Source organism: Acipenser ruthenus, chromosome 8 (genome assembly GCF_902713425.1).
Source record: "Acipenser ruthenus chromosome 8, fAciRut3.2 maternal haplotype, whole genome shotgun sequence".
NCBI classification, from domain to species: Eukaryota; Metazoa; Chordata; class Actinopteri; order Acipenseriformes; family Acipenseridae; genus Acipenser; species Acipenser ruthenus.
Window position 1 is genome coordinate 43,048,912 of NC_081196.1, and position 19,436 is coordinate 43,068,347.

Here is a 19,436-nt window from a genome sequence, read left to right on the forward strand (position 1 = left end):
CACTGGACCACACAGCCTCTCAGTTTCTCAGTTTGTTTGTGAACAATCCTCACTATATGAACCAGTCAGTGAAATAGTTGACAGCCATGCTAATTTGCTTTTGAGTTAAATCTTCCCTGGGCTTAATTACAAAACATGATTTGCTTTGATGTTATTAGGCTGTTATAAATAGCTACTTCATTAATCCTGACTTGTTGATTTTGAGACATTGACTACTTGCTTGGTGACTCTTACAGGAATACAGGGCTTACAATCTAGCATTATAATGACCTTAAAATGACAGGGCCCATTCATATATGTATGCTGATAAAGTGTAGTATTTTTAAAGTTAAAGGAATAGTGTAAATTATCTACATTTGTCTAATAGTGGTATTTAATATTATATTATCATGCATTCGGTATGATTGATTACTGTTGATCTTCTTAGAACATTGTTTATGATGCTTGCTAACTATTTCAGCAAATATTGCTTAGTTCAGCTGTGCACTTAAGCACATTGATGAACTATTCTGCACTGAAGCCTGGGCAACACTGATACGCTTCCCCACCTCACTTTCCCACAAATAAGCCTTGAGTCTTCTCAGAACCATTTAGTGCTGGATTACTTAGTAAGCATGGTAAATATTGAGAAACAACAGAAGAAAATCATACATAATATTAGGAAAATGTAGATTATTTATTAACAATCTATGTAATGTCACACAGTCCAGTTCAATGTAAACTAAGTGTAATTCATTGATGTCTAATATCTACAGTGTATTCTTGTTTAGCCATCTGTGTGCTGCGCTTTATCAGAAAGGACGCTTTGTTGACAGCCCACTTTATTTACATTTTAAAAGGCAGTTTCAACTTAGGTGAGACAAGCTTCACCCCCATTGAAAACACTTTAGGGTTTGCCCTGTTCCTGTGCAGCCCAAGGAAGCCTCAATATGTTACATTTTGAGTGGTTATAAAATATATGGTTACAAAATATTAAACATTGCCATAAGGCACTGTACCTTCTTAACAGAAAATCCTGAGCAAACAAATTGCCAATTTAAAATACTCCATGACGTATGTCTCCTGGAACAAATCATTGCATGATTTAAATTAATTTGATGAATTGTACATTATTTGTTTATGAACATAAGAGTTTCTGCTGGATAAAAAAAAATGGGAAGAAAAATGCATACAGTCATTTAGTCAAATAGAATTTAGCTGCAAAACATCATTTTTTACATTTTCTCTTATGTGTTTGTATTGTTGGTACTAGGTAGAGAAGTCTAACATTCAGTTTCACTCAGTTGATTTATGTGGTGTTGATTGTGCAGCGTGCTTGAGGGCTACCATTCAAAAGAAAATTCTCTCTGGAATTGTATTGGTTTTTATTTCTTATTGAAAAAAATAAAGTGGTTCAGAAATTTAGTAAGGTTTTTTTTTTTTTTTCTTTATACAAAGTACTATTTATATGATGGTGGATTAAAGAAATGTATTATTTACAAAGTATGCATTGTTGTAAAAATACAGATTTCCTGAATCCTGAATTAATGTTCTAGCTCATTGAATTCAATATATGAGTCATAAAGATGAATGGTATGAAGTCAGTTTTGTTTTGTTTTCATAATAGCACAGTATGGTTTTATTTTTTGTTCTATTTTTACCAGGAGAAATGTAAATGCTACTCAACTTGTAAGAAACAACTTTGATCTTCTTTAAAAGCAGCTGATTTGATTCGTATGACTTCCAAATTAAAGAGTAAGTAGCGGGGTTCTGAAATATATAACGTTACACGTCCCTACATGTCGCTACAACTGTTTAAATAATGTACCCGTAATATTTATTTTCATTGTTAACATCCTTACAACTTTTTACACTTACTTTAAAGTCTGTTTTAAAGCTTTTTTCAAAATGGCTGCTCTAGTGCACTGATAGTGTAAGGATTATTGCCCACATTGTCAAACATGTAACGCAGTAATAACAATCCAAATGCCAGAGCATTTATGTTTTTTGTTTTTTTTTAATCGGTCTTCCTGCAGTGATTAGAGGACAGATCTCAAACCCGTGCGCTAGAGTGGTCATTTTTAAAAGATCTTTGAAACAGACTTTAAAGTTACAGGTACGTTAGTTGTAGCAACACGTGGGGACGTGTAACGCTATACTTTTCGGAACCCTGCTGTTTACTCATTTTAATATGTTTTTTTTTTATGGATTCTGCTTGCATCTTTCAATCTTTCATGTTCATGCTATAGTTGATTAAAAGCTAAAATGAAGTATTCCATTGCTTTCTCAGTGGAGTTCATTCATCTTGACCTGACTTCCTTGAAGTCTGTTCATTGGTTTGTCAAGACGTTCAACGACAGAGGGCTTCCACTTCACATTCTAGTCAATAATGGTAAGTACCTCCGCATGGTGTGTGTTTTGTACAGTAGATATAGAATATCTTACCAGTGTGAAGGCAACACCGTTAATTGGGAGTAAGGCCACCATGATTCAGCATGATGAGTCTGCAATGTGTTTAAATTGTTATGGAGGGAGATGTGACGTAAGGTCTGTTCTCCAGAATAACCCATACTATTGAATCATGGGTTAGTGAGCTTAGCACAACACAAGTAGTGCAGAGCAAGTGGAGATTTTGGTAAGTAAAAACAAAAACCACTCAGGCCTGCAAGCAAGATGGCATCCCTCCATCCACTCTCTGTCTCCATCCACTCTCTCTCACTCTCTCTCTCTCTCTCTCTCTCTCTGTTATATATATATATATATATATATATAATGGGCTGCCATGTATTACGAAAACATATTACATTGAGGGTTTCTATGATACAAATATTGCATTATTTTTTATATTACATGGATTTTAAAAATATGATACAAATATGTTGTTGTTCAAGATATCTATCAATGCCCATACCTCTCCGTGTTAATAGGCTACTCACTGCCATCCTTTCGTAATGCATAAACACAATAACAAATGTTGAATTCAGAATAGTGTTGTTATCATCTTAAAAACGCCACCTACCGGACACGTTGCTCCAGGAAATGTAGCTATTTATTAGGCAGCAATCCCCTTCCCGAGCTTCACAGTCTGATCAGAGTCTCTGTAGAAAGGTCCCGTACCTACAGCAATAATGCACAGCAGTGGGCTTTAGGGAGCAGCCCATATACAGTACTCACTGCTGTCTTTTTTTGTTACCAGTAAGATATAGTTAAGATATTACCAGAGCCCAGTCACATTTGTTTTTCTTGGACGTGCTTGCATTTTCTTGTTGACGAAAAAAAGTTGTTTGAGCATCGGTGTCGGCTGGTTATTGAAAACGGGACAAAATATTTTACGTTAAAACCCTCACTATTTTTTTCACATATCCATTTTACTTTACTTTATCCATATTTACAAATCTCTGAGATTCCCTCCCCCCTACATTATGCCCACAGGGATGTTGTTAAATTAAAATGGTAAATTTAGACTTCAAAAGTAATCTCTTTGGATAATAGGTACCTGTGAAATAGCAACAGAGAGGAATGTATTATTAAACAATCCATTTTCAATACAAACTAAGCAGGTTACATTAGAATTGTGGCATTGCTTATATATGTATGTATGTTAGTACTCTGGTAAGATGTTTCTCTTGAAACTTCCTGAAATCAAATGACACTACTGTAGTCATTTGCAGGCCATTGTAGGGTAAAGCCATCTGTTTGAAGTGTCAAATTTATGCAAATTTAAGTACAACATCCTTAGGCTTTTCTTTGCCTGTAAAGTATTATACGACTCTCCCATATAATTTGCAGATAGAGTGATACATTTCTATTTCCATTCCATTTTAACTAATATCAGACACCACAGTTGGAGGCAAGAAAGGGATGATTATTTATTCAACATCACAAAAAACTAATAACTGTATGTGCAAAAGGTTAACAACCTTCCAGATTTTCAAAGCTGTGATTTGCATTTTAGGCAAGCTACAGGCATTCTTCTAACAGCTTGCCTGAAGTACAGTAAGTAGAATATCTTGGACAATCTGGCTTTAGCATAACCTAGCTGACTGTCTTGTGTGATAGCTCTTCACCCAAGGGACAGACATTTTACTGTTGGTTATGTTCTGGCTGTGTTCTTTGTGTTTAGAAAATCAAATTGATTTTAATGTCTGACAATTAGAAGCCAGACAATACACAGCATTTTCCAAAAGCTTTGCATCACCCTATAGCATTAACTAATTTTGCTTCATAAAGTTGAATGAAACCTGCTGAATAATGTTACATTAACATATTGAATTACAAACCATTTGGTAGTTTTCCCATATACTTAACGGAAAACTGAAAAAAAATGAAAGATGTGACATTTTGAAATCTAACATGAAATACTGTACTACTATTGTGGCTTCTGTTAGACTTTTGCAATATCATTTTGTAGTTTATTTGATTACATGATGTTCATATAGTTTTATTTTTTTGGTCTCCATCCTAAAATTCTAGGTGATGCAAAACGTTTGGCCATAGCTGAACAGTTACCATCACCATTCCAGACAGTTTTGGCAAATCACACAGTCTGGAGATTTGCATGTAATCACTTTTCTCACGCAGTAACCAAAACCTCTCCAGTACATTTCAGTCAATCACATTTTCACATTTCCACACTTCACTGCTCGTTTCCTTAGAAATAGTCATCTCTGCAGTGACTTGTGGGGTTGTAGTCCTGAACCAGATTGAATCCTTGATTAAACTCATATCCCATTAAGCACAGCAGTAGCTCTTAAGTTAGGGCTGAGGAGATGTCACGAGTATGTGATGAATCAGTTGAATTTGCAAGTTTTGTGACATATTTTTGTTGTCAGTTTATGGCCCCGGTATGGCAGTCCAGCAGTAAACATGTCAACACTTTCAAGTGGTTTTTAAATAATTCCTCAGAAGATAATTACTCAGTTGTAAAGGTGAAGGAAAGGCAGCTTTTCTTGTTGTGAAATGAACACACTATTTAATGGGCTTGTTAGGTCCATTTAATGACCTAATGCCTATCAATGAAAAAACATCTTAAAGGATATCACTCTGAAAATTTGAGTAGCTGCATAGCCCTATTAAGCAGGTAAAAAATAAGCATTTAGATACATTTTGTTAGTAGAAATGTATATGGAAAATTTCTTCAAGTGAGGACATACCTAACTCTAATTTAGCAGGTATAATTTTTATTTTTTTTATGTTCATAGAGTTGTAGTGCGGAGTGATGTGTTACAACTCATTAATCAACCTTCAAGAACAAACCAAGAACGAGACGAGCACAGTGAAGAGCACAGCATTAAAATATTTAATTCATTTTTTAGGCCATGCCCCTACCTTTTAGTACCCTTTGCTACTTTGTGTATGTTTAGTACTGTACTGTGTGTGTGTGTGTATGTGTGTATTTGTGTTTTGAGACAGAAATGTAATCTTCTGATTTGAGGTCATATCTACCCCGAGGTATTCAGCAAGTTCAGGGTATGTGTTACATGTAATAACAGTACATTCAGACAGCTAAATGACAGACAGTCTACTTAGCTGATATATCAGATAAAATACGTGTTTGAATTCCTTTTTTTCTTTCCCAGCTGGGGTCATGTTGGTTCCAGAGAGAACAACGCAGGATGGCTTTGAAGAGCACATCGGTTTGAACTACCTGGGGCACTTCCTTCTCACGAAGCTGCTCCTGGACAAGCTAAAGCAGTCTGGGTGCCAGGAGTCCTGCGCCCGCATCGTCACAGTATCCTCAGCCACTCATTACTGTGGAGAACTGGACCTAGAGGACCTGCAGAGCTGGTATGGAAATCCTGAACTGCTCCAATAATGTCTGTCCCTTATGGAAATTAAATATATTTTGAAATATATTAGAACGCAATGTGTTATATAAAGAATAATCCATGGGGTAGTGTGTTCTATGAGAATGTAATGCACACCCGAGGGGGTGGGATGCTACATAAACCCATAGGGTGGGCATTAAATTCTAATTTATCACACACTACCTCATGCAGTATTCTTTAATCTCAGGTGAGGATTTTTTTTTCCTGCCACAGTTCTAATGTTCTGTTTTGCTTGTTGTGGGGGGGGTTACTCTACTTAGTTTATGTCAGTGAGTTATTAGACAGAGAGTGAACTGCATACAGACTTGTATTTAAAATAATAACAACTTTGATAACTGGAACATTTAAAATAAGGTTTGCATTATGTGAGACAGTACAGACCGCAATTGCAATGATCTGTACTAGGAGTTATAACATGACTGTAACCAAAGTGAGCAGTTTAAACTTGTAACTAAAACAGCAAGTTGATTTTCAGGGAATCAGGTGTTGTGGAGCTTAGTGCCAGTTCTATTGTTTTTTTGCCTCTGGTTTCCATAGGAACTTTTTTTTCGGAGGAGGAGGAGGCTGAAAAAAAGTTTAGGAAGCGTTCTAAAATGACGCAAAACTTTTTAAACTATTTTTCCTTTTTTATGTTCACTAGTTTGTTCCAAGGGTGTTTGTGTTTGCTAACATTTCTGTGTACCTTTTTGTGAGAAGTGGGTTACCTTCAGTCAGAATCAGAGTGTATTACAAAGCATCTCCGTATGTGGATGGAATATTTTTCGGGTGGCCGATTTATAGATGTTTACGGTGACTCCCTCATGGGAAAATGCAGTTGGGCCGAAGATTGAATGCAGAGAGCCTGTTGCCAAGGTAGTTTCGATGTTCGAAACGCGGGTTTCTCTTGGATTTACCTGATTTTCACTGGACGTGGAGGGCTCTGGAGGGTTTTCTTTATCATGTACACACTAGAGAATTGTGGGGATGTGCTGCTGTTTGACAGCTCACACTGGGGTAGCACTCTGTTGCTGGTATTAATGAGTGCATGTTTCTCATATCACACGGCCGTGTAATAATATGGGAAATATCAACTGGATGAGCCCATTGAACTATATATTATTATATAATAATATGTAGTACGTTGGGGTATTAGTATTATTATTATGTTTTTATATATTTCCCCCAGTTCTGTTGTCTTGACTCTAATTCTATTTAGCTATATCTATCCAAGAGCTGCTTGGTACCACCCTGCCCTGCTGCTTTAATGCCATCTGTCATACGCGTACTCAGTAAAGAGATGTTTAAGCCATGCTTCTTAGTGCAAGCTTCTGCAGCTCAGAGCAGCTTAAGTGGCTCAGCTCTATAATACCAAAAATAGGAGAATTGAGATATATTCCAGTGCGCAGTGCTGGGGACGTGCCTTTGCTCGTGCAGATATAATTTACTATCCATGTAAGGAACAGCCAGATTTCCGGTCAAAATGATTAGTGACTTGAACATTATTTTGGGTTGTGCTCATAAGTACCATATACTGTACTGTATACAAAAAATAGACACCACTGCATTCTAAGTGATGAGGAAACATCATTTGGTACAACGTTTGTATCTTGGCCTTTTCTTGAACATCAGTTATATGGCTGATGAATGTAATAGATACTCTGCTCCGCCTGCACTAGAAGACTGGCTCTACCTCCGCTACGCTCCCCTGCCTCCAGAGCCTGCTCCTACTCTACCCTTGCTCCGCAGTGGTGGAATGACCTTCCTACAGATGTCAGGACTGCCCAGTCCCTGACCACATTCCGGCGCCTCCTTAAGACTCACCTCATCAAACAGCACCTGTAGAACTCCTCTGTTTGTATCCTGGGACACTATCACCCTTCATTTAAATGTGCTTTATTTTGCTCTTATCTGCCCCCTATTTTACTGCATTTAACCCTGTACTTCAGAATACTGTAATCTGCCAAGTGTTTAACCTGTAGTATTTTGTACTTAATCATATCCTGATGTAACTATCACTATTTAATCATATCCTGATGTAACTATCACTATTATCTGCTGTATTATTGAATTGTGGTTTGTCACACTTGAACAAAAATTATTGTATTTCTTGCTCTTATTGTATTACTTGTATTGTAACACTTGAAATGTATTTGCTTGCAATTGTAAGTTGCCCTGGATAAGGGCGTCTGCTAAGAAATAAATAATAATAATAATAATAATAATAACTTTAAGATTCAATTAAGTGATTGTGCAGCCTGCTATCCTTATTGAGCCCAATTAACACAAACTATAGTAACTGTGTGCACCTGTGTTCTGCTCACACTGTATAGACAAAAATTATTATCACAGTCATCATTATGATAGTTGTTGTTGTACCCGAGGTAGATGTTGCCCCGGTAACACAGAAATTTAAAAAAGGGGATAAATAAACTGGCTATGGATTGGATTCATCCTCAAACCAGACCAGAAACTAGTGCTGGAAACAGGGCGTCTTGGGTGACTAATAACACTTTAATTTAGTCACATAGTCCCCCAGGACCGCTACACTATATTTCATGATATCTTTGAAAACTGTAATGAAGTCTTGTTATTCATTCAAAACTGTTCACAGTATCTCCCCCAGCACCTTGCTTGTAAATGTTAAAGTGTCTGCTTTCCCAGTGAGATTCATATGTAGGCCTGTTCTCTCTGAATAACATAATGGTTTTAATTTCTTTTTCTTTGACAAAACATTCTGACAAATAATAAAAATTCAAAATGGCTTTAAGTGGTTCTACATTTTTTTATGCTGTAATGTTTTAAACATAATCGTAAGTTTGATAAGATAAAAAGTCTGTGTTTCAGTGGAAAGAACTGGGTCGCGTTTTGTAAGAGGTGGGGAGGTATGAGTTTTAAGGCAAGATAACAGATTTTACAAAATAATGCAATTACTTGAGCCTTTTTGCTAATTCCAGTAGCCTTTTATTAAGAGTTGTGCTTCAGATTACCTGCTAAAATGAGTGACAGGATTCCCCTACTTGGCATCTGTAATCTACTGCAGTGTTGTGTGATTTAATGATCACTGTTGCATTCATTGAAATATGCTCCTCCAAGATTATTTGGTTTAAGATGATGAATGTAATCTTAACTATTTAATTCAATGTCCAGCCAGTGCACATATCTGTTTTCTTTTTATGGTAACAGCAGAAATTAAATGAATACTTTATATCCAGTGAATTTGCATAATGTTAACATTTTTATACTGTATGTTTATGTGGCGGGGTAGTGTTTCAGGCCAGCAGCAGGAATAGCAGAAACAGAGGCGGAAGACTGCAGTTCAACGCTTCTTGTGCAGTTATGTTATATGAAAAAAAATTAAAGTTAAAAACAATAAAGATGCACACAAGCTAAGGCTGTCTCGGTCCTCTCTCTAAACTAAAGGAGCCCTTTAGGAATGACCATATTCCACATTATTTTTTGCAGGAATGGGATTTTAATAAACATTTAACTTCAAAATAAACCAAACTTCATTTACACAAATTACACACACAATATGTATAAGTGCTGGCTCTCAGTTGTGCCAGAGTATTATCCCATTATATGTGTTTTAATCATTTTTGCACTCCTGAATACTTGGCATGATTAATAAAGTCATAATCATATGTTACCTTTTGAGGCAAGGTGTAATGAGGCCAGTATAAAATGCCCACTAGTAAGTGTTTACCAGTAATTTCATCCCACCTTGTCAGTCTTAGGGGTGAAGACATTTCTGGGCACCCCTCTTTTCACAAATTCCACCTTGGTCAGGCTTGCCCAAAGGTAAGCCATGCTAATGATTTTATTAAACATGGATGTGTGAAGAAACAATAATGACACACTTAATAAATAGTAGATAATAAGCAGATAAAATAGCATGTAAATCCAGAGAGTGTAAACCATTCCTTTAAGACAGTGAGCTGGCCAGTTTCAGATGAAAACATTTCACAGAACAGTGACAGATGGTTTATGGGTTTAAACCAAACAGTAAAGTTGAATTGCTGTCAAGTTTATTGATGTTGGCAGTTTTAACTCCACTTCTTCCTACATTATCATTATATTGTATTATCATATATCTTGGGGATATGTTATTTGTATATGTGTATTTTTTTGTATTGCAATTAGCTGTGACAACACTGCACTTTTAATTTGATTTATTCACAATAAGGTTTCCATTTTCATATTTGACTATTTTGCACTGTTGGCAGATGGTATTTACATTAACAGAAAGACAGCTTCCTTTTCTCTACCCTGGAGATTAGAGCAATTCATCCTCAGCATTCTGTTTATAAGCTTATGCTATGTGTCTTCAAGTTTATTTAAGCTAAATGTTAAAAATGGGTCTGTTTTCAGTGATTCCATAGATTGATGTATTTTTGTTGTAGTTATTTAATGAATTATTTAATGTACATAATAGATTTTTATGATATTGAGCTTTTCATGTAAGTCATTATTTATATATGAATTCTTATCAGCTGATTTTTTTACATTTGAACAATGGATAATTAACTAAGTTGTATTCAGCTGGTAAACCTTATTGAATTAAGAGCTTAATGGATATTAATGAGTCTATAAAAAGTTTGCGAGGGTGCTTTTATTTTTTTAATTTTGAGCTTTAATGGGTCCTCTTATGCACATCAAAAAAAAGTTTATGACAGGGTGATAACTGTTTAGATTTTAAAGCCTCACACTGAAAACTGTCCAACTGGGTTGGTAAAATGACAATATTTTAGCATTGGCCTGTTTGTGGCAGCTGCAATTTACATTGCTTCATTAAAAATCCATTGAAACACCATAACTGAAGCATAAAGAACAATTATAGCCAGCTGGGCAAGTATGTGCTGTATATACGTATTTGGATAATTGAGTGTTTGGACCCATTGCTATCAGTGTGGATACATGCCTGTCCATATGCCAGGGTTTAAGAATCCAGTGGTAACATTTTGAAGAATTTGCCACTCAATTTATGCAGGACACTCTGAGTCTATTCAACTGATCCAAGAGATCTCAATATGGCCATTGTTAAAATCACAAAAAAACAAGGTTGAAAACCAACATCTCTCTCTGGTGTATTTTTATCACTGAGAGTAGGTAAAATGCCTGTTCCAGCCCTGTTTTAAAGTGGCAGTGTTTAGGTCCACCTTAATAAATATAAATGACAATTGATTCAGCTAGTGTTTGATGAGACTGGATTGTTCAATGGGTTCATTAAAGGCACTCCATAAGCCTGTTGTCAGAGCCCTGGTCAGTCTGGTGCTTTACACATACAGTTGAGATATACATACTGTATGGAGTTTTGACATTCTTATTATTTGAAGCCAAACTAATTTCTAAAATGGGTGTAAGAAATAGTATGAATAAAATTGCTAAATGTTCTAGAATACAGATGTTGAGGTCCCTCAGTGCCGGGTACCAAAGGTTTATCAGGCATATTATTAAATCCAATCAATTTAAGCATTTAGTTCATTTGGCAAGCATGTGGATCAGCTGTTTTTTTTATAATTTAGAAATAAAATAAATAAAAAATGTGGTTTACAAGTGAATGAAAGTTCAGACACCAGAAAAATGGAAGTCAAAGGTCACAGCACCAGAAGCAGTGACAGTGATATTGTAAAACTGGATGGTTCACGGTTGACGAGATTAGTATTGTCAGTTTTGTCAAACAGCTGTCATTTTCAGTTACAGCAGCACGAGGCAACACCAGAAGGATTTTTCCCCAAATTTCAAATGTTGACATTCTAATTAGAACTACCAAATTAATATTTACTTTCTCACTTGTGATAACTGGATGCAGATTTGAGGTAATACCTATGCAGAGAAGATTTAGGAGTACTGAGCCAATTCCAATCTTGACTGTGCTGTTGTGAAGGGCAAGGCAGAGATTGAAGTTAGCTAGGGTGATGTCACTGTGATTTTAAGGCCAGACAGCCAGGGCCTCCACGAACTGTGGTTTCACAGTGCTTGTGGACAATTATTGGGATGTAAACAGCTCCCAGAACTAGGTAACGCTATTAGCACATCATTCTGGATGCTGAATTTTAATTCATATACTTATTACACAGACTTCAATTGCAATTCATTTCTGAAAAATGGTTGCAGCTATTCGTGTTGTCTGGTCACTGAACTAAACCAATCTCTGCTGTAGTTCCATTTTCATCCAGTGGCCAACACCAATAATTCTTAAGATGGATTTTGCATTCTATTTTGTGTTGCCGTTTTAGATTCTGTCACCTGTCAGAGAGATTCATTTAAAAGCTCTATACCCATTAATGCTGCTGAGCCTGGTGCTTGCTTGCAGTGTGCAGGGTTGCCGGTTTGTGCTTCACCTCCTTTGTTACATTGGTGCCGTGACCCGGCTCTCATTGGCTGCAGCTGGCTAAGGTGGAAGAGTGTTGTGTGGTGCCCTGCCTTTACTGTTGCATATAGAGCCATCTATTTTCCTTATCTCTAACATCAAGTTTCTTTAAGATTATTCTGTGAAATGCAATTTGAGCACCACTCTGTATGCTGCTGCCTGTGCTCAGAATGGCGAGATAGACACAGAAGATTTGAAACCAGATTATAAAGATTTCTTCCTCATCTTTTTTTTTATCAGTTCTTTTAATTTACAACGTCAATTGTCTTGGAAGTCAGCCTGACAAAAATGTAATTCTTGTTGTAGTTATAAGAGCATAAGAACATAAGAAAGTTTACAAACGAGAGGAGGCCATTCAGCCCATCTTGCTCATTTGGTTGTTAGTAGCAGCGTAAGTAGTTATCTCTCAGTCTATGGTATAAAAGGAAATTAAACTACTGGATTAAACAGAGAGAATGAGTGTCATGTTTCTTTTGTGTGAAGGGCTGTAGATGCGGAGAAGGGAAACCCAATTTCACAAAGTAACATGCTTTCAAATTTCAAATTCTACATTTTGATTTTGTAATGTGTACTGCCTGTGTTCAATAGATTATAGTAGATTATAGTTTATATAAGCATCAGTCTTTTGAATTGTTTAACATGGTGATTTATCTAGATACACTGAGTTAAATTAGGCCTCTCCGCTCTCTGATTCATTTTTGTGGTAATTAGCTTTAATTACATGCAGTAGTATTATATTGTTAATGATCTTTGTTATTTGATGGTAAATTGCACCTGAAGCAGAGGAAATTAATACTGCAAGGAGGCTGCATAGGGACCCAGCAACATAAATCAGCATTCTCTGAGTTTTCAAAGCTCCTTGGTGTGCTTAACCATGAAGAAAATTTAGATTGTGTTACCCTATAATAAGACAATGATTAGAACAAATGGCGTTTATCAGCACTGGCTATGCGGTAAGCAGTAACCTTATTTCAGTGATTAGACAGTGAGTTCTGTCTTTACCGCCTCCCAAATGAGGTTCTGTTTGTAGTAGTTAGTTAGTTTATTTAGCAGGCACCTTTAACCAAAGCGACTTACAGAGACTAGGGTGTGTGAACTATGCATCAGCTGCAGAGTCACTTACAACTACGTCTCACCCGAAGACAGAGCACAAGGAGGTTTTTTTTTTTACTTTGTGGGGATTTTTTTTTACCCTGTAAGCAATATACTCTATCCCCTCACACACACACATATAAATGTGGCTTTATATACTGTATTACTAACCTTGCCTTATTATCGATTTTTCTTCTCACTTACAGTAGCTGTTACTCATCACACCGTGCATATGCCCAAAGCAAGCTTGCCCTTGTGCTGTTTACCTACTACCTGCAGCAGCGCCTGACAGCAGAGGGGAGCCATGTAATGACCAATGCAGTGGACCCAGGAGTGGTGAACACAGACCTCTACCAGAATATCTGCTGGCCGGCTCAACTCCTCAAGGGGCTGGTGGCTGGGCTGTTCTTCCGGGTACTGTTGGATTCATTACTTGACATGCGGAAGCCTTATTTAAAATTAAGAAACACTTTTGGAATTAGCGTGCTCTGCAATGAGAAGGAAAAACATGAGTCAATTCAGGTATTTAATTTTTGGTGTATGGCTGTACATATACATGTCAAGAATAACTTAGTTTTTTAAGCACCAGAATAATAAGCAGAGCAGATGTTCTACACGTTCGCATCAGTCCTATCAATCCTAGCTTATACTTTATCCAATGTTGGCTGATTTCCCTAATTTAAGCCATTGAATTAAGCCTTTTTCAGTATGCAAGCAAAAGAACACCCATGCATTCATGCTGTCATGACCAGCGTCTGTGTAGCGTATTATTTTTAAATCATGTAATGTAACAGGTGTCTGTAATTTTGTAGAAAAACAATAGTTTATTGCCACAGTAACTACTAAGCCTGACTATTAGGTGTGTAAAACTAAGTTTTGATACACTAAACATAATAAATAGTAAAACTACTTTGGGAAAATGAAGTGACCTCTTTGAATGACATCACACAATTTTAGTTGGCTAAAAGATCAAAGAAACAAGCACTAGCAGAGGCAAGCATTGCAACGGCTCTATTAGCATATCAAATAAATTACTTTCCACAATTAAAGATATCAGTTTTCAAAAGTGGTGTTTGAGCACTTCTGCATTTTAGTTTTTACATTTTAGTTTGCATTTAGTTGGGAAGCAACTTCAAACGATAAACACTTCAAACAGTGAGCCAGCTTTGATCACATTCGTGAAGAGTAAAGTTATGTCCCACTGCATTTTAGACTTTTTATTCTTGAAAGCTATTGAAAGCCATATATATTGGGAAGCACTGATCTGGTTTTGATGACACTATTTCTGGGCATTTCTTATGAGAGGCTACACATGTTGTGAATGTGGCTGCAAGGTGATCTATTTTTGTATTGGTATTGACACCTGTAATGAGTCAATAATCTCTTTTTTTGTTTTTTTTTTTGTTGAATGAATATTTATTTATCTAGCATTCATTCAAACCCAACAAAATAATTACCGGCCACATTTGCACTGTTCCAAATGCTGCTGCGTTACGTCTGTTTGATTTGGGTTTAATCTATCTTGCATTCATTCAAATCCAATGGAAGAATGACCTGGTGAATCACATTTACTATGTCATTTGATTAGCTGTGTTCCCTTCTGTTAACACCAATTACCTTTTGAAATGATAGCTCTGGGGATAGCATTCTTTTTGGTGCCTGCCTATACATGCAACTGCATGTATAGGCAGGTACACACTTGTACTGTAGATATCGCAGATGCAAGTCATGGTGATCTTCTTTATCACAATACTAATGGCTTTAATTCTGTGTTGACATCAGTAGTGGCAGATATACGTTACTTCATTGTTTTATACTATTAATTACTTTGCCTTTTTTAATAGCGGTTGATGATAGTAGAATACATCCCAATTCGTTGTTTTGGATGGATCGTTCCATCTGATAGCATCACTCAGACAGCAGCTGCTAGGAAAGGGAGATTCCTTCTTGAATTGCAGCCTCCTGATATTGTGCTGTCTTCAGGGATTTACTACTGTGGTTATATTTAAGAGGGTTGTTTACAAGGGGCAGCTTGGTGAACATCTAAGGTACCTATTTTTCCTGTCCATCATCTAGCCCCTGTATATACTGTATATACTGTATTGGTCATTCTCTGCAGTACAGGTACAAAATAATCTGTCCAGTGTATAGTAACATACACACATGGTCTAAAAATGTTCCCTGGCAAATGCACTTATCTTTTAATCAAGTTAAGAGAAGTAAGACAAACCGTATTAGAAAATATGTTTTAAATTGTGAAAAAGGCTGTTTATCAAAATTATCAGTTTTATGGTGTAATGCTTCCATAACTAGAAGGAATATTAAAAGTCAAAGAATTCTGAATATTAATATAAAATATTAATAAAACTAAAATTCATAAATTTTATTTTTAACATTTAATCAGTCTTCAATGTATGTGTTTGTCTTCGTACGGTTCATGGTACATTTTAAGTGCGTGTTACGTTAGAGATTAATACAATTTAGTTTTTACTGTTGAGAAATAAATCCATTTCTACATTCAGTTCTGACATCTGTCTGCAATTCGTCATTGTCAAGATGAATTACAAATGTGAACCTCTGCAATTATCTTTCCATTAATACACTTGCGAATCAGTAGGAACAGCTCTGATAGTGAAGTGACTGACAGGTAATCAGCTTACATTCTCCAGTCCAAGTGAGAAATGTCCTTGAGGGAACCTCTCCGTAATAACATCTCAGCGATGGCATCGTCTGCAGTCCTTCTGATGCAACCCTTTCCATGGACACCTGTAACCCTCTTTTTATATTAAAGCAGCAATGACATGGCTATTAACTAAATAAGAATAACCTTTATTTTCTAGCTTCAATAATCACTGAGGATTAGTGCAGTCAGTATCTGCTGTGAGTTATCTAAAATTCCATTATATTTGATTGTTAACCTACTTAGTAATATATATGTGCCTATAACTATATAAATGCCTTTCCCCACCCAAATGAAGCCTTAAATTAGCTTTTTGATATCCATAAAGTTAACAGCACTACTTTTTTTCAGTGGTGACGCTTTTTGTTTTCCCAAGTTCTGCTTATGTCCACAGACTGTGATATTCAAAGCTTGTCTGTCATTTTTTCAGTCAAGTCTTATTTTATCATTCTGGCAACAGAATAATCTGGAGGCAAACTGGGGATGAAAACCTTAGGCCTGGTATTGAGCTCATATTTAGGACATGAAGCCATCATTCAGCTTGTATGACGTCAAGCTAACTGTCTGCTCAAAAAACTGTAGTTTATTTACTGTATATACTTCAATGGAAAGATTCCACACATTCTAAATATGGTTGAGCTAGAGGGACATAATCCCCTATATATGTCCTTAGAGTCTTTGTAACCGCATCACAAAAACAAATCAAACAAGATAACGCCATCAGCTATTAACAACATGTTGTTTTAAAGTAAATTTCAACCTTTTAATAAGATGTCAATTGAAGAATGGCTAAATCAAAACATTACGGAAAATACGAGCACCTCTGAGATGTCTACAGTCACTGTAAGTAGTACAGAGAGAAGTACTGTCTGACAAACTGAACCAGTTTCTTCATCAAGCTTTTCTGAAGGTCACGCTGCTTCTGCTGTCCAAGTACTAGGCAACTTTCCCAGAAGCATTTTTAATAACTGCTCGATATCTGGAAATATTCAAATCAATTACCAAAGAAAATGCTTTATTATTATTATTATTATTATTATTATTATTACAATTGCACAATTGCACAATTTTTTCCCCAATCTTTGTCCTCAGTTTATTTTCATGGAAGCATTTTTAATAACCACAATAACAATAATAATAATAATAATAATAATAATAATAATAATAATAATAATAATAATACAATTTTTCACAATCTTTTGTTCTCTGTTTTCAAATAAAAGTATACCGTTTTAAAAACGCTGTTTTCTACACATTTTATAGAGAATTGTGCAGTAACATTGAAGTATATAAGCAATAAGACCCTCCACATCTGGCATTACCAGGCTTTATACGAACGTTTGGTTGTAGTAGCGTCCTCGACTTCGTCTCGAGCCACATCACCCAAACGTTATATAATGCCTGGTAATGCCCTCTGTGTCAGGTCTTATTGCTTACATATTCAGGATTTGGGGGGGGGGGGGGTATAGAAATTAGTGATGCACCAATTTAAGAAGTAAATCAGAATTGCCTATGAGGACAGGCATGGGAAATTGAATTAATCAGTATAGATTATTTTTATGATTCATATCCCTCAGGTCATTAAACTCCAGTGTGCAATTGTGGCAGTACTAATATTTTTCAGATTTTTATTTTCTTAGGCCTGAGGTTATGGTTAATGATTTCTCTTTGTAAGCAGTGTGAGCTCACTCTATAATTATAATTCTAATTCTTGTATAGATATTTTATTTCTGAGTAATATGGTTTGAATTTCAATCAATCCATTTATTTTACCAGTTAAAATGTCATTTTAATACTTCAGAACAGGTGGAACCAGTGAAACTTAAAGGTTTCCAGTTAACATCTGCATTGAATTTAGCTGAAAGCTGTTTAGAAACAGTTATAATGAAATACAAGAGGAACAACATTCTAAGAAGCTCATAGCTACAATAATTTTTTGCTATTTATTCTTTAATGTTCATCCATGTTGCAGAACCTACGTTTGTTTTCAGTCCCCAGCTGATTATACTGTTTGCGTCATATAAACTGCTTTGGGCTTAGTGTCAGCATCTATATTCATCATTACATGTCAGATAAATATTTAGCAGTTTTAGTGAGAGGGAAATGAAGATGCTTTAATCTTCATTTCAACCTTTAAATTCAGAAAGTAAAGCTGTGTTTTTTCACCAGAAACTACAATTGCTAAAATCAAGGACTGCATCAACTGATTTAAGCTACGAATGTTCATTGTAGTCCTGGATGTCCAATTATGTAGACAGTTTCTTTTCAGATTCCTAATGATCAGGTTCAAGCTCATGGCTATCATCTCAAACGTTACATTGCCATAAATAAAACACAGAAAGCAAGTAAAGTATTCATCAAATTGCCTATAGCTATTAATATTCTGCTTCTTTTTTTGTTGTTGTGTTTGTTTCCTTGGTCTCCTTTTCTTGACAGACCCCAGAGGAGGGAGCCTCAACTTCAATATATGCAGCAGCTGCACCAGAGCTGGAGGGAGTCGGAGGCTGTTATCTCTACAATGGTCAAAGGACAAAGTCTGCAGATGCCTCTTACGATGAGGAACTTCAAAGCCGACTCTGGACTCTGAGCTGCAGCCTTGTTGGGATTCAGGAGCAGCACCACAAGGCTTACTGAGTAGTCCAGTTCAATCATTCCAAATGGAAGTTGACATTAAAAGTGCTTTTACTTGGTGTTCCTCCTGCTGTTGATTGTCCATGAGGGGCTGCCCTTTCTGCTTTTGTGCATAGACAAGACAATCTTATATTACTGTTGTCAGAGCCAATCAACAAAAATAAAATATATCAGAACATACTGGCTGGTGTTGGGGGGGGGGGGGGGGGGGGAATACATGTTAATCCATCCAAAGTCACTGCTAGGATAAACATCGATCGAACCTTGTCATCATGTGCAATGTTAGAATATGAATTCTGCCTACAACTTGCTTCTATTGTAGCACAGATTTACATAGAATAAATTAACAAGTGATAGCAAGGTCCTCAGAAACAACTAGGAGCTCCTGGATTTCATATATAGCTGCATCTATCATGGTAGCATTTTACAAAATATTTTCATATGAAGTAAATCTCTCTATAGGTTCAGTGTTATTCTTCCTGTTTGACTTCTGAGTTTCAAACAACATCAATACAATGTATAATCCTCCATCTTCTACAGTTTTGTATAGATTAATGGTACTTATCGGTTGCTGGGGGAACCGTATGAAACGTACCGGATAGAGGCGGTTGCAGAGGCAATCAGGGTTGTTTTTGGAAGTAAATTAATTGAAAGTTGCCATAGGCCTGCTACTAGCTGGTATTCTTTCTCTCTGCTGCACTGTGAACAGACAGACCTACAAGCTTCTCCACAGCAAGTGCCTGTCAGTTCTGTGGCCTGGGAAGGGTTAGCAGGGCACTTAACAGTGCAGACAATAGACTCTCTTCTTAATATCCAGCCATATTAGAAATGATTCACTCAGCGAGATGCTGTTTCTATAGAGGTGATATTGTGATTT

The 19,436-nt window shown here is 36.3% G+C and overlaps 1 protein-coding gene across 6 annotated transcripts in view; it reads left to right on the top strand.

The window, feature by feature from the left end:
- Positions 1–18,739, top strand: part of LOC117406464 (dehydrogenase/reductase SDR family member on chromosome X) — a 67,333-nt gene extending 48,594 nt beyond the window's left edge. For 5 of the 6 annotated variants that reach the window (XM_034010518.3, XM_034010513.2, XM_034010515.2 and 2 more), the window contains 4 exons: positions 2,270–2,371; positions 5,559–5,766; positions 13,455–13,662; positions 18,365–18,739. In XM_034010518.3, the coding sequence (XP_033866409.2) occupies positions 2,270–2,371; positions 5,559–5,766; positions 13,455–13,662; positions 18,365–18,562 (716 nt within the window). In that variant the 3' untranslated portion in view covers positions 18,563–18,739. The remainder of the gene's footprint in view (positions 1–2,269; positions 2,372–5,558; positions 5,767–13,454; positions 13,663–18,364) is intronic. The other variant, XM_034010514.2, reaches the window with a different exon arrangement.
- The last annotated feature ends 697 nt before the right edge of the window (positions 18,740–19,436 follow it).